Below are 24236 nucleotides of genomic sequence, written 5' to 3'. Positions count from 1 at the left end.
AACATTGATACCTTAACAGTAGTTTCAAAATAACGTCTGTACTTCAGTCACAAAATCTAAACCGTATATTCTAATTTAAGATTTATGTTGAAAAACAACGTCAGAGGAATAAAGTAAATTGATGTTTTGGAAACCTGTCTAATACTACCTAGCTTTACACCGTTTGCTGTTCAGAATTTTGGTGCCACCATGAAATCTACATCAGGATGGTTTTTTTTTTTTTTTTTTTTTTTTTACAGTAGTAGTTTGACCCTTATACAGACTCAACAGAACGAAAAAGAGGTATACCTATTAGAGGCCAGTTTCAAAAATGCTGTAGTTTTTCTTTATAAAATGACCTTTGTTTAACCTTGGGTGGCTTTTGTAAATTTATATCTGTTGTTAGGCGTGAAATTGTTTAGGGTTTTTGAACTTAAGTGAATCTATTATTTGAGAAGCATGAAAAAAGCCTTTCAAGCAAAGAGAAATTAGTCGTGGCTTGGTTTTTTGGCTTCTTTCTCCGGTCAATCACATTTTCTCAGCACGAGAAGAGGCGCTTGAAGCGTTTTTGGCACAACAGAATTTACTGCGCACTTTCTCCTGCTATTATAGGATTGAAACAATCCTTGTTCTGTTCAGCAAATTTATCAACATGTTTTCGACAAGTAAATGTTTACAGAACTGTAAATCCTCTTTTAACATAGGCGTATCTGGGACTCCCTTTTGGATGGGGTTCAACTCATAGGGTGGAATCGGCACTTATGCTCCCTGGAAGAGGTGGCTCCTCACAATTTGAATTGAAATCTGGTTACAGTAGTCGCAGAGAAATAATCTTACTTTATATAATTTGTAAGTGCCCGTAACTCACAGCCAATCACTAATTTGATAACCATCACATGGTCTTGTTCTGGGTGGATGCAAATGTTATTCCGGTACACTTTCAAACAGTTCGGTAACGAACTGTAAATAAGGAGCGACGCGGCTCACTAGTGACCGAAGCTCTAAAAAACGGAATTTTAACACCAATAGATATATCAAAAGAATCGGCTTATTATACTGATTCCAATATACAAGTTACCCATCAAAGGCTATGAACCTGAGAAATGTTGCCTTGTTTTAAAAAAAAGGGGAAAACACCCCTCAAAGTCGAAGAATCTTAATGAAAATCACACCATCAGATTCAGTGTATCAGAGCCTTAATATAGGGATTTTAACCTCCTATCGACAAAATGTGAAATTTTCTATTTTTATCCAGAAGAAAGATCAGGGATGCGGGTTTTTTTTTCAAGGGTCATTGTATCGACCCAGTGGTCCTAGAATATTGGGAGAGGCCTAATTCAAACAAAAAATTAGAAGTTCTAGTGTCTTTTAAGTGATTGGAAAGTTTCGAGTGTTACTAGGCCCCCTTCCCGCCCCTTTTTTCCCAAAGTCGTTCGATCAAAATTTTGAGATATAGTATTTTCTTCATCCTAGTTGAAAGGCCCAACTACTATGCCTTTGGAAAATAAGATGACCCCCCCCCCCAGGCACCAGGGGCAAGGTCCTTAAGTTATAAAATTCGTCCATTGTTTACGCATAGTATTTGTTATTGGGAAGTATGCATACATTTTTCGAGTGGGAGGGGGGGCAAATTTTCTGCTGAGGGGTTTTTCGACGGGTGATGTTTCCATGGGGAGGGAAGTTTCCAAGGGGTGAACTTTTCAGAGGAGGTTTTCCAATCGGAGAATTTGCCATAATACCTATACAAAATTGTTTTTATGGCTTACTTTCTCTTTGCCGTGTCTCGATCTTACGCGCGGAGATATTAAGGGTAATTTACCTGGGTTAATTTTCACTGGGATTGAATTGTCTAGAGGATTTGTTCACGTCCTTGTCACACCTAAAGCTCGAATCCGACATTTTTACTTCCGAGATAACTGCCAGAAGCCATTTACTAAGCTGTTCTCAAAGGGAGTATTAAAAGAGTGATTTATATTTAATCACTTTGAATCTTCTGCTGTATATTACCATGCTGATCCTACGTTTGAAGTAAGGTTAGCAGGTGGTTTTTGCCAATTATCTCAGAATCATAAAAATGGTAGATACGAGGCTTAGGTGATAGAGACAAAATTTATTTTTTAGTTTTCCCGCTCTTCTTTGAAATTTGAAAACCTGAAAAAAGAAAAACCTTGATTTGTTTCTATACCTTCTTTGGTATTTGCATATTATGCCGACCACACTCCCGAAGTGAAATTAGGTTAATCATAATGAAATATACCAAAATATGAAAACTTAATTCTTTATTATACATAAGTACTCATTCTTTAGATATAGGATGTTATTTCAAGATGAATAAATCGAAATCGCCAACATTTTTATGCTCAAGTGTAATGAATGAAAAGAAGAATTGTTATAATTTCGCAAATTGGAAAATAATTACAACTATTATGGTAAGCATTAATAAGCCATATGTGTCATGGAAAAATGATCCATTCCGTTTGACAATTGACGTAGGCTAATTGTTTATATTCAGAAATAATATCATTTCTCAGTTTGTATTTTAGAACGTCGCAGTATTTCTGATGGACAGCGTTTCTTTGGTTATTTTGATATATCCAACGCTCTTTGGACCTAGTGGTCTTGTCTCTAAAAATAAAACCAAAAATTATTATCTGGCCAATATGGCGTTGCTGTTGAACTTGACACTCATTAAGGAAACGACAACTTCTAGGTTCATAGCTTCGTGTTTTTTTTTGTTTTTTTTTTTTCAACTTAAAAACGGCTTACGCAGAGTGGATACTGAATCTTTCATATCAAATAAGCTCATACATCCGTTAATAATCAAACGATAAACCCAAAAACATGGGGTTGGTTTCACGGACGTGAGTTTTTTTTCGTTGAAATAGCGAGCTTAGTCCTGGCTTGGTGCAAAAGCGAGCTAAGTCCTGACTCGATGTAGAAATGAGCTAACTTTAAGCTGCGGTGTACTCCTAGGACATAAGCTCCACATAAGGAAACATGTTAAGAAAACAATTTTTACTTCATAATATGTAGAACAATCATAGTTACCACATTTTCCACGGGGAGAACCTTTATCTTAAGTTCTTTCCTTGTATTTCCAGTTTTTCTAAGAAATCAACGAATCTTTCCCTTCAATTATTTAAAATCTGCTAAAATATCGTGTTGTCAAGTGAAGGTGCATTTCGTTTTGATGCCATAAAATTACTTTCAGATGGCATTTTTGTTTTGGACGTTTGTTGGACGAAGATTCTGGACGTTTTTGTGCTATCTACAAAATTTGTTTCGGATGATATTTTTTCACTACCAAATTGAAAACTGAGAAAAGGCTTATTGAAAACATGTTTTTTAATTTTTGTTGAAAAAGAGTAAAACAATGAAAGAAGTGAAGATATATTTCGTTTTTATGCCATCTACAAAATTAGTTTCAGATGGCATCTGTTTCTGGGCGTTTTTTTTTTTTTTTTTTTTTTTTTTTTTTTTTTTTTTTTTTTTTTTTTTTTTTGACGAAAATTCTGGACGTTTTTATTCCATCTACAAAATTTGTTTCAGATGACATTTTTTCACTACCAAATTGAAAACTGAGAAAAGGCTTATTGAAAACATGTTTTTTAATTTTTGTTGAAAAAGAGTAAAACAATGAAAGAAGTGAAGATATATTTCGTTTTTATGCCATCTACAAAATTAGTTTCAGATGGCATCTGTTTCTGGGCGTTTTTTTGTTGGTGTTTTTTTTTTTTGTTTTTTTTTTTTTTTTTTGACGAAAATTCTGGACGTTTTTATTCCATCTACAAAATTTATTTCAGATGACATTTTTTCACCACCAAATTGAAAACTGAGAAAAGGCTTATTGAAAACATGTTTTTTTTTTAATTTTACAGAAAAAGTGTAAAACAATGAAAAAAGTGAAGATAAAGGTTCTCACTATGCAAAATGCGTTAACCATAATTATTGTTCATGTTACGAAGCAAGAACTGTTTTCTAAAAAGTTTCCTTATGCGGAGCTTATGCACTTAATTAGCCTTAGAAATAATTTACAGTGAATACATTTTAAAGCATTTATTACAAGAAAAATTAAAATATTTATTCATAAAATAATAGCTATAGAGATTGTACTGTACTTAAAGTTCTGATTTAGTAAAGCCGCAATAGGTGCACTTTACAGACGGCTGCGCCAAACCGCCTCAGACCAAAATAACTACATACGCTTCTCTACGCTGATCAATTCAAAGCTTCATTCTTTACACACCCCTCCCATGAAATGGAAATGTCCTTTAAATAGTTCCTTATGGCCGAAAGCACGATCTTGGCTATCTTTCATTCTTTATCCGTAAAACGTTGCCTTACCATCTTAACTCTTCTTTCATTATAGCAATAGAAAGTGGGATAGAACCCAGTGCCGGTTCTGGTCTCTTGTTCTGTAGGCAAAATCTTAATTGGAACCCCCCCCCCTTGTCTCCCGAAAATTTTAAGAACAAAATTGTATTTATTGACAAAATTATTTTCAATTTATTTATTAGTCGATAATTTATCAATTCTGCGTCATTTATTTTTTCAATTTATTATTGATTACTTTATCTTAATAAAAATAAAAAAATTTAAAATGATTATAATTTTAGGTTTTTTATTTGAAATTTTAGCCTGGTGCAAGGGCTCTGCCCTCCCCCTAAAACCCCCTCTGATCAAACCCCATTTCTCTTTCAGATTATGTCTGATCATTTGACTGATAATATACGCCAGACAGCATATTGTCGTGAGCTCCTTCAGCTTGTCCTTCTACACAGACAAAATGTATGTAATACAGACGTCCAACTTAAATATTTAAATAGTACCAATCAACTTGCTCGTCTGTTCTTAGATTTCTAGGCTTCTAGCACGCATCAACATCATCATACATAGCCTAGAGGCATCCGGCTACCTAAACCTATTTTTAAAACATTTGTTTGATATTTGTCTGATATGTGATCAGTCAAATGGGAACCTAGAACTATCCGTAGAAACTCTTCTGGAAAGCATTTAAAGCAGAATTTCGAAGCGCTGACGCTTTATAACCATGCTCGACCATTGTTATTACCGTGGCCTTCGACATTCTAATTTTGGGTCGCAGACTATATTCCCATTCTTAAAAAAAAATATTCCACTTTTAAAAAAGAGAACACCCTAGGCCTTGTCTATTTTACTTTTACATCTTCAGCGAATCCTTTTTCTTCACTAGTAAAGCCTCGTCTTGATTGACATCATTCACCCTGTCAGCAGCATTTTTGTTGGTGGGTCATTTTTGGACAGCCAGCTATGATTGGATAGCAGTCGAAAACCTGATTGGCTGTCCAGTCGAAGCCGGTCCTGCTGGTGGCAGGGTGAATGATATCGATCAAGGCGAGGCTTAATATCACTAGGTAAATGAAGCTATCTACTTGATGTTGGTCAAATTTATTATGCCTTTTTTTTCAGAAACAACAGTGCTATGGATTTATCGGCTTTTGTGGACAGTGCAGCTTCAGTCAATCGGATCTATCTTCAGCATTTTTCTTTAAATGCAGATATTGAATCCCGTTTGGTAATCTATGACGAAGACTCTGGACTTGGCCCAGAACGTGAGAGTTCAGGAAGTATTGATGGGGATCCTGGCTCAGAGCTGACGTTCCAGCTGTCCCCGCCATCTGGCTCTGCCATTTGTCGTCGCCGCTCTGAACGCATTGAGTAGATGGCTATAGTATCCACTGAGCAGGATTATTTGAAATGAAAAAATGCGGCGACATCATTATCATTTTTAAAATGTTGGTTTTGTAAAAGATGCGTGCTCATTTGTTTGTTTTTTTTTTAGTGAGAAAGATATGATTTCTGTCTCTCAATAATCAGTTTGATTTCTCCGCTTATCAAACTGTTTTTTCTGCCTTTGAAAACGCAGTAAAAAAATAACTGCTTTTCTTTATTTTATTTTATTTTTTTGCCAACGATTCGTGATTGAAATGAACGCTTGTTATTTAGTTGATATAGCATTGTCAGTGGAAAAGTAATAAGTCTGGAGAGTGTTGAAACAGACATGAAATTGTGTTTCATTTCCCTTTTTCTTACTGACTTAGCTACTGTGTAACTTGTATTTCTCAGTTTAATGTTTGAATTGCTCTATATGTCTGTTTCAAGCAATAAGTTGTTTTATACATTTATTGCACTTCTTTTTTGATAAAACGGAGCTTTATCTTTCAAAAGTAATTCTGCCAACATTGTTTACTTGTATGATATTGTACACTAAAGGGTCATAAAGCCAACGTGATCCTAATAAATATTTTAATCAAACTTAAATAAACAAATAAATATTTATAATAGCTTTATATTTAGAAAATTATATTTTATTGTAAAAATTTTGAGAATTCTATTATAAACTAGAATTCCAGAATTCTAGTTCTTAGTATGGTAACAAGGAAACTAATCATACTTTGGATAATCCCCAGCCCCCCCCCCCCCTAATTAACGCTCCGAAGTTATTTGACCATCTCAACGTTGAAATAATCCTATGATACTCCTTATGCTCCTCCTGCCTTAGGCCTTTGGGTAGCGAAGTTAATCCAAAGAAAATAAGGGACATTGCTTGTTAGTATTCCGATAAAAGTAACAAAAAAGGTATTTGTAATGACAAAACAAAATAGGTGTTTTGGAAATCTATAGCGGGGGGGGGGGGTCCTCCCTTCAATTGACGTCCCTGCCTTTGTGGACCTATAATTAATGTTATAATATCGTCATGAACTTCATAATTGGATATTAATGTCTAATGGGGTCAATGCCGATTTTATAACTCACTTTTTTTTATTAATCGAAAGCGTGGAATAGGAAACTAATATAAAATGCCAAGTGCAGGGTAAAATGTAAATAATTTCATAGTTGGTTTATTTTCATGAACATTTTCCCCAGTGAATAATTGGTTTAATAAACAAAAACCACTAATATATATTGTTTTATTTTTTTATAGTTTAGTTCAATAACCCTGAAACTTACGTGTATGTTCACCTTGTATAAGATATAACTACATTGTAGCTTATCTCTCTCACGCTAAGTTGATTATCACCGAGTACATCCTGAAATACAGAAAGAAACCGGTTCTACATAGACCAAGAACTAAAAGAGATAAGTACCTTAAATTATATATTAAATAAATTTGCCTACAGCATGTTGGAGACACTATGTGGTTCTTTTTTTGTTGACCTATTTTAAGCTTCAAAAGCTTCAATTATAACATTATTATGTCATTATCAGTTATTTATAAATTGATAAATATAACACTAAATCTGTACAAATTTGAACCGTTTTATATTTTACTTGTGAAAGGCCCGACGTGTACAATATCATAAGTATATGCTATGTAAGTTTCTTCAAAACTATTTATTATCCTATTTTTTATCTTAAAGATTTGGCTATAGTGGAAACTTATATTTATTATGTCACGTAACAACTTTTTACATTTTACATATAATTAATTTAAGCTTTAATTTAAATTAAATATATTTGAAATCTTTAAAATAACCTTTTGTCTTTAAGAAGTAATAGCTTTCGATCTCTCATTGAAATTTTTATATTTTTCTGCCGAGAAAAAGGCCAATAACCATAAGTCCACTCCCCCCCCCCCTCCCTGAAACAAAATCATGGATACATCCCTGCCTGAAGAGTATGGGTAACTTGGAAAGTGGGGATAGTTTCGAACAAAACAGTAACGCCATCTAGTGTTTGGCGACATAGATATTTTTTTCGAAACTAGCGCCAGTTCCCAGTCGTGTACGTTACTCATGCTCTTTTGTGTGATCTATCTATAATGAGTTGTTGGGTGACATATTGAGTGAAGTTGACAGTAGTGAATCTTTGTTCCACGTAGAAATTATCCTCGTGTTGCTGCCTGTGGTGGTAAATTAAATGTGATATAAATGCTAATGCCTGAATGGGTTTTTTCTCAACAAACCCACTGTTTTTGTACTTTTTTTATTTATTGTTTTTGACTGGATGAAAATTTAAAGGAAAAGCGCTCAAAGTTTATGAACTTCATAATGCTTTTATGATTATGAACTTCATAATGGAAAGTGTATGAACTTTATGAAGATTATGAGCTTCACAATATTTGAAAATATCTTGAAAACGCTCAAAGCTTATAAGCTTCATAATGTGTGCACTTCCTGCAAATTTAGTGATATTCCATATGTTTGATTACTGAAAATTGATTATCTTGTAATTTTATTTTACTTAAGTACGTACAAATGTAAAGAAAAAATAAAATATATAATAAGGGGTAAAATAAAGTTTGAAAAAAAAATGTTTGATAGAATATGATTTTTTATTAAGCTTGTTTAAGTGCATTTCAGTTATCAGTTTGCTGTAAGCCATTTTGAAAAGCCAGATCATGTTTATGTTTATAAAGGAAAGAATGGATGGTATCAGTGGCGTCAATGGGGGGGGGGGGGGGTATTTGTCCCTTCTCCCTAGAATTTGGAAAAATAGCATTTTGTATTTTCATTGAAAATGCTTCTTTTCTGGTATTCTCATTTAAGCAACTGGAAAAAGAAAAATTGTCCCTCCACCCACATATTTGTAAATTGACGCCACTGGACGTTATGAGGAATGTTTGTTAAAGGAAGTCAGTTTTAAAGGGTATATATATATATATATATATATATATATATATATATATATATATATATATAATATATATATATATATATATATATATATATATATATATATATATATATATATATATATATATATATATATATATATATATATATATATATATATATATATATATATATATATATATATATATAGGAAATTTTCCTTTTCGTTTTCATATCTTCTTTTTCGATTTTTGTTTGTTAAGTATAAACTTTGCTGTAACAGTTACAGATATTAGATATTGCAATACCTGTAAACAACACGTTAAAGAACCTCCAAGTACCAAGGACATCGAAATAAAGATATCCCCCCTCCCCTGGATCCATCTTATGTCTATTTATAACAAAAACAGAAAGCTATATCTTCGTAAACGGTTTGATGTCATATGTTTCAGCTATTCTTTCCCCTTTTCTCAGTCTGAATTTGTTGCCTGCTATTAACAATAACATAACTTTTAATTACTGTTAAAACTGTTAATTAAACATAACTGTTAATTAACAATAACTGTACATTGGTGTCTTTCATTAAAATTGAATACCCGATTTCTTCTAAATTTTTTTAAAATTTCATTTTCAATGTTCTTGGTACTTCAACCCTTTTTTGAAACGTCATCAAGCATCCACCTAGTGTATACCCTTATGAAAAGTATAGGGTATTGTTTAGTTCCACCCACATTTTATTTTTGTCGGAAATTTATTCTTTTGTATGCAAGTAATGCCAGTGATTTCTAAAAGTGTTTCTAAAAGTGATAATCCTCTCGCCGACCAAAAAAAGAAATATTTGTATGTTTATTATATACATTTTTCGTTACGCTAAGTAAAAGTACAAAAAAAATAAAGAAACAACGGGATTTTTCCGTGATTGGGGAAAAGCGTTTTGGCTATGTGTGCCCTTTAGCCCCCCTATAAAGCTACTTTGGACGAGTATCTACCATCTATTATCACATGTGTGTTATTTATATGGTTTATGTTGCTAGTTTCAAAGTGAGATCGAAGCGATGAATCTGTTGTAATGTATTGCAGAATAAACATCTGTCTGAAATATTATTTTTGTTTCTTTAAACGTCAATTTTTAGAAATACTTCTTTTAGCTGATAGATTGGTCGCAGTATTTCAGGTTTCAGCAGTTTCTTAATTAAAACTTACCCAACCTGTCTATACTAAATTAATCCCTTCCGTTTTCTGATATCTAAGAACAAGGCTGTATCCAATCGGGTTCGGACCCCACCCCCTCGACATTTTTGTCGACTTTCAAACATAAAAAAATACATACAAATAAGTTTTTGATGCGTTTTTAAAGGCCCCCCCCCCCCCCCGAAAAAAATCCTTGATACGCCCTTGACAAAAAATATCATACTTTTAGATTTTTTCTAAATGTATTGTCTTATTCTTTTGCTTTAACTACATGGGCTGCGAAGCATTTCATTAGTCATTAACAACATTAGCTAAGCATGGAAAAGCAAGAAAACTGTAGGATAAGGAAGATGAAGTAATGGACAGTGAAGGACAACAAAGAAGAAATATGAGGTAAATCACAGCCAAAAAAAACAAGAACACAAAAAAAAGAAAAGTAAATTTTCGGCCGAGACCTCCGCTCAGTCCTTTTGAACGTAGGAAGAAACAAAATTGATTAAAACTACAGGACAATATAAAAAGAACATACCCTAAAAACAAGAACTGAAGCTGTCAAAGGGCCACTTCTGTTTTAATTTTCGCTTTTAAGGTTGGTCCTAATTAACAGTCACTGTTGCCAGTTTGCCTATTTTTCAGCCAGTGTTGAATAGGTTTTTCATTTTTAAGGATAATCTGCTTTCTTGTATGTCCCTAAAACGCCACATAAAACAGCGCCTTTAGGCAAAATTAAAGTTCTCGCACCGGATATGGTATGGCCATGTCCAGCCTTATGGTATGGTAAGATCATTAACTAATCATTGTGGTTTCAGTGATAGCTGCAGCTATGCCTTATCCAGGGGGGGGGTGTGTCACAGAGTCTGTCCTCCCAAAATTTTTGCTGGACTCGTAAAACCGTAAGTATAAACAAATTTTTGATGAGTTTTTGAAAATTTTTATAACTCGCCCCCCCCCTAAAAAAATCCTGGATGCACCTTTGCTGCAGCCTAGTACGGATCAACGTTCAGCCCATAGTAATCGAAAATTTAAAAACACATTTAGAAACTCTACTGAGAAAAAATCGCCCTTTTTAGGATAAAAAAATCCTGGATGCACACTTGGCTGCAGCCTAGTACGGATCAAGATCAACGTTCAGCCCATAGTAATCGAAAATTAAAAAAACATTTAGAAACTCAACTGAGAAAAAATCGCCATTTTTAGTTGATTAAGGATCAAAGACTTAATTGCTAAAAATTAATTTTTGCTCTATATAGGTAAATATATCACACAGGTATGCATTAGCAATAGGGGCAAAATTTGCTATAGGGCAGAAGGGGTAACTGCTTTTCTCAGACCTAGGTTTGCCCCCTCCAGACCCCAGTTTACTCCCCTACTCCAGCTGAAATTCAGTCTTCAAAAATTTCGTCAAAACAGATAAGCCTGAATAATTCAAGAATCCACAAAAACAGGTCAGTTTTCTTTAGCATAGCTTTACCTTTATGGGACTATGTGGCTCATTTTTCAGTTTCCAATGTAATTTTCACTTAATTTGGGAAAACTGGCTCCAAATTGGTCCTCCCCCCCAGGATTTTAATAAAATTACACCACTTATTAGTAGGATCATAGGCGGCGCGCTAGCGCTGCCTAAATAAAGAACGATGTTGCCACAATGTATTTTTTTTCTCCATACCCGGGCACTTCGTATCGAAGGAGTTGTCGTAGAAACTTCGAAAAGGGCTCATTCGATTGGAAATCGGGGTGGCTAGTGCCCTTTTTAATAGTTAAAAGTGATTGGAGGGCAACTAGCCCCCCCCCCCACACCCATCATTCCCCCAAACACATCCAATCAAATTTTTGAGATAGCCATTTTGTTCAGCGTAGTTGATTTAGAGATAGAAAATATGTTTTTGAGGAGGACACTCCCCCACAACCCTCGGGGCAAGGGTTTTAAGTTATGCCCTGAGGGTATATAAGAACGATGTTGGCACAATGTACTATTTTTTATTTTTTTTCTTCTTTAGAGCAAGGCACTTCATATGGAAAGGGTCGTGGTAGAAACTTCAAAAGGGGCTCATTCCATTGGAAATTGAGAGTTCTAGTACCCTTTTTAACAGTCGAAAGTGATTGGAGGGCAACTAGCCCCCACGCCAATCATTCCCCCAAACACATCGAATCAAAATTTTGAGAGGGCCATTTTGTCCAGCGTAGTTGATTTCCAGATAGAAAATATGTTTTTGAGGAGTGACACTCCCCCACAACCCTCAGGGCAAGGGTTTTAAGTTATGCCCTGGGGGCATATAAGGTTTTTATAGAAGGCGTTGTCGTAGAAACTTCAAAACAGGCTCATTCGATTGGAAATTCAAAGGGCTAGTGCCTTTTTTAATAGTTGAAAGTGATTGGGGGGGCAAATAGCCCCCCCCGCCCATCGTTCCCCCAAACACATCCGATCAACATTTTGAGATAGCCCTCTTGTTCAGCGTAGTTGATTTCCAGATAGAAAATATGGTTTTGAGGACACAACCCTCAGGGCAAGGGTTTTTAGTTATGCCCTGGGGGCATATAAGGTTTTTATAGAAGCTGTTGTCGTAGAAACTACAAAAAAGGCTCATTCGATTGGAAAATCAAAGTGCTAGTGCCCTTTTTAATAGTAGAAAGTAATTGGAGGGAAACTACCCCCCCCCCCCTACCCACACCCATCGTTCCCCAAAAAACATCCAATCAAAATTTTGAGATAGCCATCTTGTTCAGCGTAGTTGATTTCCATATAGAAAATATGGTTTTGAGGAGGACACAACCCTCAGGGCAAGGGTTTTAAGTTATGCCCTGGGGGCGTATAAGGTTTTTAAAGAAGGCGTTGTCGAAGAAACTTCAAAAAAAGCTCATTTAATTGGAAATGCATGCCCTTTTTAATAGTCGAAAATGATTGGAGGGCAACTAACACCCCCCACGCCCAAAATTCCCCCAAACTCATCCAATAAAAATTTTGAGATAGCAATTTTGTTACGCGTAGTTGATTTCCAGATAGAAAAAATATTTTTGAGGAGGACACTCCCCCACAACCCTCACGGCAAGGATTATAAGTTATGCCCTGGGGGCACATATTATTGAAATCTTTGTCGCAGAAACTTGAAAAAGGGCTCATTCGATTAGAAATTCACAGGGATATTAGCCTCTTTCATAATCCAAATTGATTTGATGGCAACTAACCTCCCTCTCACGCCCAACTTTTCCCCAAACACATCGAATCAAAATTTTTAGATAGGCATTTTATTCAACATAGTTGAAAGTTTTGGAAATTAGGTCTTTAAGGATGACAACCCCTCTCCCCACAGCCCCCAGGGCAAGGGTTGTAATTTATGCCCTGGGGGCATATTAAGTTTTTATTGAAAGCGTCGTCGAGGAAACTTCAAAAGGGCTCATTCAATTGGAAATTGAAAGGGCTAGTACTTTTTTAATAGTTGAAAGAGGATAGCGACAAACGCCCCTCTCACGCCCACCATTTTCCCAAACACATCCAATCAAAATTTTAAGATATCCATATTGTTCAACGTAGTTGAAAGTTCTGGAAAGTGGGTCTTGGAGGATGACAACCCCTTCCCCCTCCCCCCCCCACAGCCCTCAGGGTAAGGGTTGTAAATTATGCCCAGAGGGCTTATAAGGTTTTTATATAACGCGTTGTCGTAGAAACTTCAAAAAGGGCTAATTCGATTGGAATTGAAATGGCTATTGCCCTTTTTAATATTCGAAAGTGATTGGAAAGCACCTAACACCCCTTTCACGCCCACCATTTCCCCAAACACATCCAATAAAGATTTTGATTGTATTGTTCCACGCAGTTCGAAGTTCAGGAAATTATACCTTTGAGGAGGATACTCCCCCACAGTCTTCAGGGCAAGGGTTATAAGTTATGCCCTGGGGGTATATAAGGTTTTTATTGAAGTCTTAGTCGTAGAAACTTGAAAAATGCTCATTCGATTGGAAATTCAAAGGGCTAGTGCCCTTTTTAATAGTCGAAAGTGATTTGAGGGCAACTAACTCCCCTCTCACGCCCATCTTTTCTCCAAACACATCCAATCAATATTTTAGATTGCCATTTTATTCAACGTAGTTGAAAGTTTTGGAAATTAGGTCTTTAAGGATGACAACCCCTCCCCCCCCCACAGCTCTCAGGGCAAGGGTTGTAAGTTATGCCCTGGGAGCATATAAGGTTTTTATTGAAAGCGTAGAAACTTCAAAAGGTCTCATTCAATTCGAAATTGATAAGGCTACAACCTTTTTTAATAGTTGAAAGGGATTGGAGAGCCACTAACGCCCCTCTCATGCCCACCATTTTCCCAAACACATTCTATCAAAATTTTGAGATAGGCATTTTTTTACCTTAGTTGAAAGTTCTGGAAATTCGGTCTTAGAGGATGACAACCACCCTAACAGACTTTAGGGTAAGGGTTGCAATTTAGGCCCAGGGGGCATATAAGGTGTTTATAGAAAGCGTTGTCGTTTCCAAAAGGACTCATTCGATTGGAAATCGAAAGGCCTAGTGCCCTTTTTAATTGTCGAGAGTGATTGGAAGGCTTGACATTTTTATAGTAAAGATCGATGTTGGTATAATGTATTATTTTTTGTTGTTGTTGTTGTTTAAACCAGGGCACTTCGTATCGAAGGAGTTGTCGTGGAACTTCGAAAAGGGCTCATTCGAGCGAAAATAGAAAGGACTGATGCACTTTTTAATAGTCAAAAGTGATTGGAGAGCAACTAATCCCCCTTCCACTCCCACCCTCCCACGTCCACCCTTTCATTTGTCTATTATGTCTAAAGACTAAATGTTGCCTTAAGATTAAATCAAAATGCACTGCGATAATGCTAATTCCCAATAAGGCATCTCAGCAGTATTCCAAGAACGACTGAGGGTATTATGTTCAAACTTTCGGGACTACTTCTGCTATTAAAATTTAACCAAATCAAAATAGTGTAAGTGTATCCAAGCTATCAAAGAAAGTAAACAGATTTTTTTGCGAATGGTATCAAGTTTTCAATTTCAGGTCAACTAAAGGAGGTATTAATTTTAGAAACTAAATTAAACAGTACTATTTGTGTCCAGATTTTTAAAAGGGTGTATGTTGTTAAAAATTGCTGAAATATTTTCTCCAGCATACAAATAGCAGGCCAAACTATAAAGTCTTAAAAAACGAATAGATTTAAAGTATTATTTTCTTTTTCCCTGAAAAGATGTCAATATAAGACGAGCAGAAATTAATTAAAAAAACTTTTTCCACAAAATCAGTTTTTCAAAGAAAAGTAAAGAAATCCATTAAACAAAAAATGAGCAAAAATAAAATCAAATAATCTACCAAGTGTGAAAATACCACAAATCAGCATCGATAAATAAATGAAACCCAAAACGAACAAAAATTACAATAATTAACCGTGTCAAACTCAAAACGAGCAGAAATTAACATAAGTTGGGCACAAAAACCCTATGCCTTCACAAGGCTAGAATAAAATTTGCACTTTACTGAAAAAATACAAATGAATGTGCATTGTCAGTTTAATATACATATACTGATATTTAGTAATCAAAATGTTAAGATTATTTGATTTATTAAATTTATAAAAGTAAAAACATTTATATTTTTTTCAGTAAAGTGCAAATTTTGTTCTGGCCTTGGGAAGGCATAGGGGTTTTGCGCCCAATTTATGTTAATTTCTGCTCATCTTGAGTTTGACTCGGTTATTTATTGTAATTTCTGTTCGTTTTGAGTTTCATTTATTTATCGATGCTGATTTGTGGTAGTTTCACGCTTGGTAGATTATTTGATTTTATTTTTGCTCATTTCTTGTTTAATGAAGTTCTTTACATTACTTTGAAAAACTTATTTTGTGGAAAAAGTTTTTTAAATTAATTTCTGTTCGTTTTATAGCGAAAAAGAAAACAATACTTTAAATCTTTTCGTTTTTTAAGACTTTATAGTTTGGCCTGCTATTTGTATGCTGGAGAAAAATTTTCAGCAATTTTTGCCAATATACACCCATCTTATAAAAATCTAGACAAAAAGAGTAGTGGTTAATTTAGCTTCAAACCTGCTCTTGTCCACCTGAAATGGAAAACTTAATACCATTCGCAAAAAAATCTGTTTACTTTCTTTGATAGCTTGTATACACTTACGCTATTTTGATTTGGTTAAATTTTAAGAGCAGAAATGGGAGGGTTGGCGTGGGAGGGTGGTAGTGGAAGGGGGATTAGTTGCCCTCAAATCACTTTCGACTATTAAAAAGGGCACCAGCCCTTTCTATTTTCAATCGAATGAGCCCTTTTCGAAGTTCCCAAGACAACTACTTCGATACGAAGTGCCCTTGTCTAAACAACAACAACAACAAAAAATAATACATTATACCCACTTCGATCTTTACTATAAAAATGTCAAGCCTTCCAATCACAGTCGACTATTAAGAAGGGCACTAGACTTTTCCATTTCCAATTGAATGAGCCCTTTTGGAAACGAGAAAGCTGTCTATAAACACTTTATATGTCCCCAGGGCATAAATTACAACCCTTACCCTAAGGTCGGTTAGGGTGGTTGTCATCCTCTAAAACCGAATTTCCAGAACTTTCAACTACATTAAACAACATGGCTATCTAAAAATTTTGATAGGATGTGTTTGAGGAAATGGTGGACGTGAGAGGTTAGTCGCCTTCCAATCACTTTCGACTATTAAAAAGGGCACAAGCCACTCCGATTTCCAATTGAATGAGCGCTTTTCGAAGTTTCTACGACACCTTCTTCGATACGAAGTGCCCTGCTCTAAAGGAAAAAATTTTTAAATAATACATTGTGTCAACATCGTTCTTCTATGCCCCAGGGCATAACTTAAAACCCTTGCCCTGAGGGTTGTGGGGGAGTTTCCTCCTCTTTACTTAGTCCCCGATTCTTGTCTCGTTCTCGAGTGTCCCCGTTCTTCACTTAGGCAGCGCGATCGTGCTGCCTATGATTTATACAAAAACTTTCTATATAAACCTTATATGCCCCCAGGGCATAACTTACAACCCTTGCACTGAAGGCTCTTAGGGGGTTATCATCCTAAAAGACCTACTTTCCAGAACGTTCAACTAGGTAGAACAAAATGGATATCTCAAAATTTTGATTGGATGTGTTTTGGAAAATGGTGGGTGTGAGAGGGGCGTTAGTAGCTATCTAATCACTTTCAACTATTAAAAAAGGCACTAGCCCTTTCAATTTCCAATTCAATGAGCCCTTTTGAAGTTTCTACGACAACGCTTTCAATAAAAACTTTATATGCCCCAAGGCATAACTTACAACCCTTGCCCTGAGGGCTGTGGGGAGGGGAGGGGTTGTCATCCTTAAAGACATGATTTCGAAAACTTCCAACTACGTTGAATAAAATGGTTATCTAAAATTTTTGATTGGATGTGTTTGGGGAAAAGGTGGGCGTGAGGGGGGGGGGGTTAGTTTCCCTCAAATATTTTTCGAATATTAAAAAGGGTACTATCCCTTTGAATTTCAAATCGAATGAGCCCTTTTCGAAGTTTCTACGACTGGTTACGCTCAAATCACTTTCGACTATTAAAAAGGGCACTAGGCCTTTTGATTTCCAATCGAATGAGCCATTTTGAAAACGACAACGCTTTCTATAAACACCTTATATGCCCCCAGGGCATAAATTACAACCCTTACCCTAAGATCTGTTAGGGTGAATGTCCTCCTCTAAGACTGAATTTCCAGAACTTTCAACTACGTTAAACATCATGCCCTCAAATCACTTTCGACTATTAAAAAGGGCACTAGGCCTTTCGATTTCCAATCGAATAAGCCATTTTGGAACCGACAACGCTTTCTATAAACACCTTATATGCCCCCAGGGCATAAATTACAATCCTTACCCTAAGATCTGTTAGGGTGAATGTCATCCTCTAAGATTGAATTTCTAGAACTTTCAACTACGTTAAACAACATGGCCATCTCAAAATTTTGATTGGATGTGTTTGGGGAAATGGTGGGAGAGACAGGGGTGTTATTTGCCTTCCAATCACTTTGGACTATTAAAAAGGGCATAGCCACTCCAATTTTCAATTGAATGAGCGCCTTTCGAAGTTTCTACAACAACTTCTTCGATAAGAAGTGCCCTGCTCTAAAGGAAAAAACTAATAAATAATACATTGTGCCAACATCATTCTTATATACCCCAAGGGCATAGCTTAAAACCCTTGCCCTGAGGGTTGTGGGGGAGTGTCCTCCTCTTTACTTAGCCCCGTTTCTTGTCTCGTTCTCGATTGTCCCTGTTCTTTACTTAGGCAGCGCCATCGTCGTGCCTATGATTTATACAAGAAGTTTCTATATGAACCTTATATGCCCCCAGGACATAATTTATACCCCTTGCACTGAGGGCTCTTAGGGGGTTATCATCCTAAAAAACCTAATTTCCAGAACGTTCAACTACATAGAATTAAATGGATATCTCAAAATTTTGATTGGATGTGTTTTGGAAAATGGTGGGTGTGAGAGGGGCGTTAGTAGCTATCTAATCACTTTCAACTATTAAAAAAGGCACTAGCCCTTTCAATTTCCAATTCAATGAGCCCTTTTGAAGTTTCTACGACAACAATTTCCATAAAAACTTTATATGCCCCAAGGCATAACTTACAACCCTTGCCCTGAGGGCTGTGGGGAGGGGAGGGGTTGTCATCCTTAAAGACATGATTTCGAAAACTTCCAACTACGTTGAATAAAATGGCTATCTAAAATTTTTGATAGGATGTGTTTGGGGAAAGGTGGGCGTGAGGGGGGGGGGTTAGTTTCCCTCAAATATATTTTGAATATTAGAATTGGTACTATACCTTTAAATTTAAAATTGAATGAGCCCTTTTCGAAGTTTCTACGACTGGTTGCGCTCAAATCACTTTCGACTATTAAAAAGGGCACTAGGCCTTTAGATTTCCAATCGAATTAGCCATTTTGAAAACGACAACGCTTTCTATAAACACCTTATATGCCCCCAGGGCATAAATTACAACCCTTACCCTAAGATCTGTTAGGGTGAATGTCATCCTCTAAGACTGAATTTCCAGAACTTTCAACTACGTTAAACATTATGCCCTCAAATCACTTTCAACTATTAAAAAGGGCACTAGGCCTTTCGATTTCCAATCGAATAAGCCATTTTGGAAACGACAACGCTTTCTATAAACACCTTATATGTCCCCAGGGCATAAATTACAATCCTTACCCTAAGATCTGTTAGGGTGAATGTCATCCTCTAAGATTGAATTTCTAGAACTTTCAACTACGTTAAACAACATGGCCATCTCAAAATTTTGATTGGATGTGTTTGGGGAAATGGTGGGCGAGAGAGGGGTGTTATTTGCCTTCCAATCACTTTGGACTATTAAAAAGGGCATAGCCACTCCAATTTTCAATTGAATGAGCGCCTTTCGAAGTTTCTACGACAACTTCTTCGATAAGAAGTGCCCTGCTCTAAAGGAAAAAACTAAAAAATAATACATTGTGCCAACATCATTCTTATATACCCCAAGGGCATAGCTTAAAACCCTAGCCCTGAGTGTTGTGGGGGAGTGTCCTACTCTTTACTTAGTCCCCGTTTCTTGTCTCGTTCATGAGTGTCCCCGTTTTTTACTTAGGCAGCGCCATCGTGGTGCCTATGATTTATACAACAACTTTCTATATAAACCTTATATGCCCCCAGGACATAACTTACAACCCTTGCACTGAGGGCTCTGAGGGGGTTATCATCCTAAAAAACCTAATTTCCATAACGTTCAACTACGTTGAACAAAATGGATATCTCAAAATGTTGATTGGATGTGTTTTAGAAAATAGTGGGCGTGAGAGGGGCGTTTGTCACTATCCAATCACTTTCAACTATTAAAAAAGGCACTAGCCCTTTCAATTTCCAATTGAATGAGCCCTTTTGAAGTTTCTACGACATCGCTTTCAATAAAAACTTTATATGCACCAGGGCATAACTTACAACCCTTGCCCTGCGAGCTTTGGGGGGAGGGGTTGTCATCCTTAAAGACCTAATTTCCAAAACTTTTAACTACATTGAATAAAATGGCTGTCTTAAAATTTTGATTGGATATGTTTGGGGAAAAGTTGGGAGTGAGAGCGGGGTTAGTTTCCCTCAAATCACTTTTGACTATTAAAAAGGGTACTATCGCTTTGAATTTCAAATCGAATGAGCCCTTGATTTCAATAGATTTCAATAAAAACCTTATATACCCCCAAGGCATAACTTATAAACCTTGCCCTGAGGGTTGTGGGGGAGTTTCCTCCTCAAAAATATATTTTCTATTTGGAAATCAAATACGGTGAACAAAATTGGTATCTCAAAATTTTTATTGGATGTGTTTGGGGGAATTATGGGCGTGGGGGGGGCTAGTTGCCCTCCAATCACTTTCGACTATTAAACAGGGCACTAGCCCTTTGAATTTCCAATCGGATGAGCTTTTTTGAAGTTTCTACGACAAAACTTTCTTTAAAAATCTTATATGCCCCCATGGCATAACTTAAAACCCTTGCCCTGAGGGCTGTGGGGGAGTATCCTCCTCAAAAACATATTTTCTATCTGGAAATCAACTATGATGAACAAAATGGCTATCTCAAAATTTTGATTGGATGTGTTTGGAGAAATGATGTGTTTGGGGGGACTATTAAGAAAAGTACTAGCCCTTTGAATTTCCAATCGAATGCGCCTTTTTTGAAGTTTCTACGACAACGCCTTTTATAAAACCTTATATGCCCCCAGGGCATAACTTAAAACCCTTGCCCTGATTCTTGCGGGGGAATGTCCTCCTCAAAAACATATTTTCTATCTGGAAATCAACTACGCTTAAAAAAAATGGCTATCTCAAAATTTTGATTGGACGTGTTTCGGGGAATGATGGGCGTTAGGAGGGGGGGGCTAGTTGCCCTCCAATCACTTTCGACTATTAAAAAGGGTACTAGTCCTTCGACTTTCCAATGGAATGAGCAACCGAATGCCTGACTGAAGAAGAAAAAAACATTGTGCCCACATCTTTCTTTACTTAGGCAGCGCTAGCGCGCTGCCTATGATACTATGTTTTTAATACTTACAAAAGGTACTAGAAATTGCAATTTCCTTTCAAACAAGCCCTTAAACAACTTTCTTTGATGTTCTAGTGCCCCGATGGGAGCGAATAAAACAAAAGGACACATTAGTGCTACCTATGCAAAAAAAATTCCATGTTGTTCAACGTAGGGCTCTGTCGATTTCTTGTATAGGGTATTTAACAATATTGATTCCATTACTGTACTTTTCATTTGGACCGTACGTCATTTTCGAGGGGTTTCAGGCTGTTTTCCAAAATTCTTGTAAATTCATTTTCAAAATAGCATTTTACTATAAAAACTAATCAAAATAGCTCCTTAATTGGCGAAAAATGGCAAGTTTTTCCTTCTAGACAGTGTTTTTAAATTTCCGGTTACTACGGGCTGAACTTTGTTTTTGTAGCTATCATTGCAACCATTGTGGTCAGGTAATGGCCTTACCATTTTCGTAAGGCCGGATATCTTCTTACCATATCAGATGCGATAACTTTGATTTTGCTAAAGGCCACTGTTTATTGGCGTTTTAAGGAGATGAGGGAAGGCAGACTATCCAATGAAATTGGTCATCACTAAAAAATATTTCTTTCTTTCAACAATTTTCTTTCATTATTGCTTTTTTTTTCAGCGAAGTTTTTATTCTGTCCTGAATAGAGACTGATGAATGAGGAGGTACTTCTCAACCGTTTAATCCCTGGAAAATCCAGTGCTCTGGCCGAGGATCAAGATTTTCCGAAACAGTGTCCTTAAAGGCCTGGGGGGGTGGCAAAGTAGGAGCTGATTTCCCCAAGTGAAGGGAAAATTACCAAGTGAGCAATGAGCCATATAGTACCATAAAGGCAAAGGTCTACTAAAGAAAACTAATCTGTTTCCGTGAATGCTTAAATTATGTTGGCCTCTCTTAGTTCTGCAAACGTCTTTGAAGACACTAAATTTCATCTGGAGGGTGGGTGGGGGGAACAAGGTCTGGTGTTGTTACGCTCCTGATCCTGCTGTGTGGAGGATATGAAATCTGTAGTAGCCGGTTATATAGCCAAGGATAGGGTAGAGCGAAATAACTCCGCAAACCAACGGCCAAGGCCATAATCCGACGTTGATGTACAACTCATGCAAACGTCCAATCCATGACCCAGCTACCTAAGAGTGGAAAAATGGCAATCAATATCAGAACAAAAGAATGCAATTTTTTTACAAACCATCTTGAATAGGTCAAAAGTGAACTGTAGTCCCTGCCAACCTCTTTATTTTTGCCAAAAGGTGGCGAAACTTCGTTTACCTGACGGAGTTCTAGAAATGAAGGATTTACTAGAAGACACTGGAGCTGTTTTATATTGCAGTAGTGAACACTGTTCTCCGTAGCTTTCTTTTCTAGACCCGCAGAAGGGGTACATTGCTATTACCAACTTTAAAGGGTCTACTAATGATGCACAAATAAGTATACAACTGTCTGAGGTACATAGCCTGTGTAGGTCTTTTTATCCTTCCCATTAGCATGCATAACTTCGATTATTTGTTATTATTAATTTATAAAAATTACACCGTAACAAATTCTAACCAAACAACCAGGGATTACTGAGTCACTAGTAGTTACCTTGTATACAGTTTCAGGGGTACATGAAAGGGTACAAGAAATTGGGCAAGATAATAGTGTATGCAATATGAAGAGTACATGAATTGCGCAAGGAAAGCCCATGCCTGAGACATTAGACTTACATGTGAATATTTTAAAAGTTGGCACACTATAATGCATGTTATGAAACTAAAGTCAAGGTTTTTTAAACTTGGCAAGGTATAATGTAGTCAAACATGTTTTGAGAGTATGGTCGTAATAATATAATTTAAAGCAAACAGGTTTTTTTCTGTTATTGTTGTCAATTGCACAATGAATGTACATCGTGAGTTCACGTGCACATTTTTCTTAAAAACTGGTACATTTAAAAAGGGGTAATGAGATTTGCGAATTGGAGTGTAGGATTCATGAATTTGATCCTATTAAGGTGGAGAAAAAAAGAAAAGAGTTTAGCATTTGCAAATACTTCAATGCGTTGTCAATTTAAAATAGTCTTGAAATAAAAAAATTTAACTAGAAAGGACTAAACTATGTTGTGGGGGAGATGAGGGTTTGGCGTAATGTGTAAGAAATTGTTTAGGTTCAAACTGACCTGTCAATTTAAAATACGTTAAAGTTCATCGTATTCCCCATATCTCTGAACAAGGGAGGGGGGGTCAAATTTGGTGGGACAACCAAAAAAATACTCAGAATCCAAAATAAATGGGATCTGCCTCAAGGGCAAGGCTCAGAGGCCCATCCTTCCCCCATTTCTGAGGGCACGGGAGGGGGGGTCAATTTTGGAGGTAAAACCAATAATACTCAGAAGCGAAAATAAAGGGGAGCTGCCTCAGGGGGACGGCTCCGCGGCCCTTCGTTCCCCCTTTGCTGCGGGCAGGGGCGGGGGGTCAATTTTGGAGGGAAAACCAAAAATACTCAGAATCTAAAATAAACGGGATCTGCCTCACGGGGAAGGCTCAAAGGCACCTCCTTCCTCCAGTTCTGAGGGCACGGGAGGGGGGGTCAATTTAGGAGGGAAAACCAATAATACTCAGAATCAAAAATAAACGGGATCTGCCTCAAGGGCAAGGCTCAGAGGCCCTTCGTTCCCCATTTCTGAGGGCAGGGGATGGGGGGGGTGTCAATTTTGGAGGGAAAATCAAAAATGCTAAGAATCGAAAATAAAGCGTGATCTGCTTCAAGGGCAAGGATCAGAGGCCCCTCCTTCCTCCATTTCTGAGGGCCGGGGAGGGGGGTGGGGTCAATTTTGGAGGGAAAATCAAAAATACTCAGAATCGAAAGTAAATGGGATTTGCCGCAAGGGGAAGGCTCAGAGGCCCTTCGTTCCCCCATTTCTGCGAGCAGGGACGCGGGGCCCCACATTTTTGGAGGGACAACCAAAAAAAATCAGAATCGAAAATAAACGGGATGTGTCTCAAGGGCAAGGCCCCTCCTTCTCCCCATTTTTGAGGGCAGGGGAGGGAGGGGGTCAGTTTTGGAGGGAAAATAAAAAATGCTCACAATCGAGGATAATTTCCATTCGTCTTAGTTTTTAACGATGCTCCTTATTTCTAGTTGAAAATACTTTTTTTTTAAATTTAATTGGGAATGAAAAGTCAAAGTCTAACATAAACAACAAGGTAGCTCGGAGGGGGGTAGCTAACTTCATATACTGTATAATTTCCATTCCTCTTAGTTTTTAACGATGCTCCTTATTTCTAGTTGAAAATGCTTATTTTTTAATTTAATTGGGAATGAAAAGTCTAACATAAAGAACAAAGTATTTCGGAGGGGGGCTCGTTACTGATATTGATATTAGTGCGTAAACTACAAACTGACAAAAATATC

The 24236-nt window shown here is 36.7% G+C and overlaps 1 protein-coding gene across 2 annotated transcripts in view; it reads left to right on the top strand.

Moving 5' to 3' along the window:
- Positions 1–8427, top strand: part of Lk6 (MAPK interacting serine/threonine Lk6 kinase) — a 77055-nt gene extending 68628 nt beyond the window's left edge. For both annotated transcript variants that reach the window (XM_089107146.1, XM_089107147.1), the window contains exon 8: positions 5428–8427. In XM_089107146.1, the coding sequence (XP_088963272.1) occupies positions 5428–5680 (253 nt within the window). In that variant the 3' untranslated portion in view covers positions 5681–8427. The remainder of the gene's footprint in view (positions 1–5427) is intronic.
- Positions 8428–24236: the final 15809 nt, after the last annotated feature.

Source organism: Artemia sp. Qi Xiang Cuo, chromosome 21 (assembly GCF_049724085.1).
Source record: "Artemia sp. Qi Xiang Cuo chromosome 21, ASM4972408v1, whole genome shotgun sequence".
Classification (NCBI taxonomy): domain Eukaryota; kingdom Metazoa; phylum Arthropoda; class Branchiopoda; order Anostraca; family Artemiidae; genus Artemia; species Artemia sp. Qi Xiang Cuo.
This window is presented reverse-complemented; position numbering and strand designations above follow the sequence as displayed.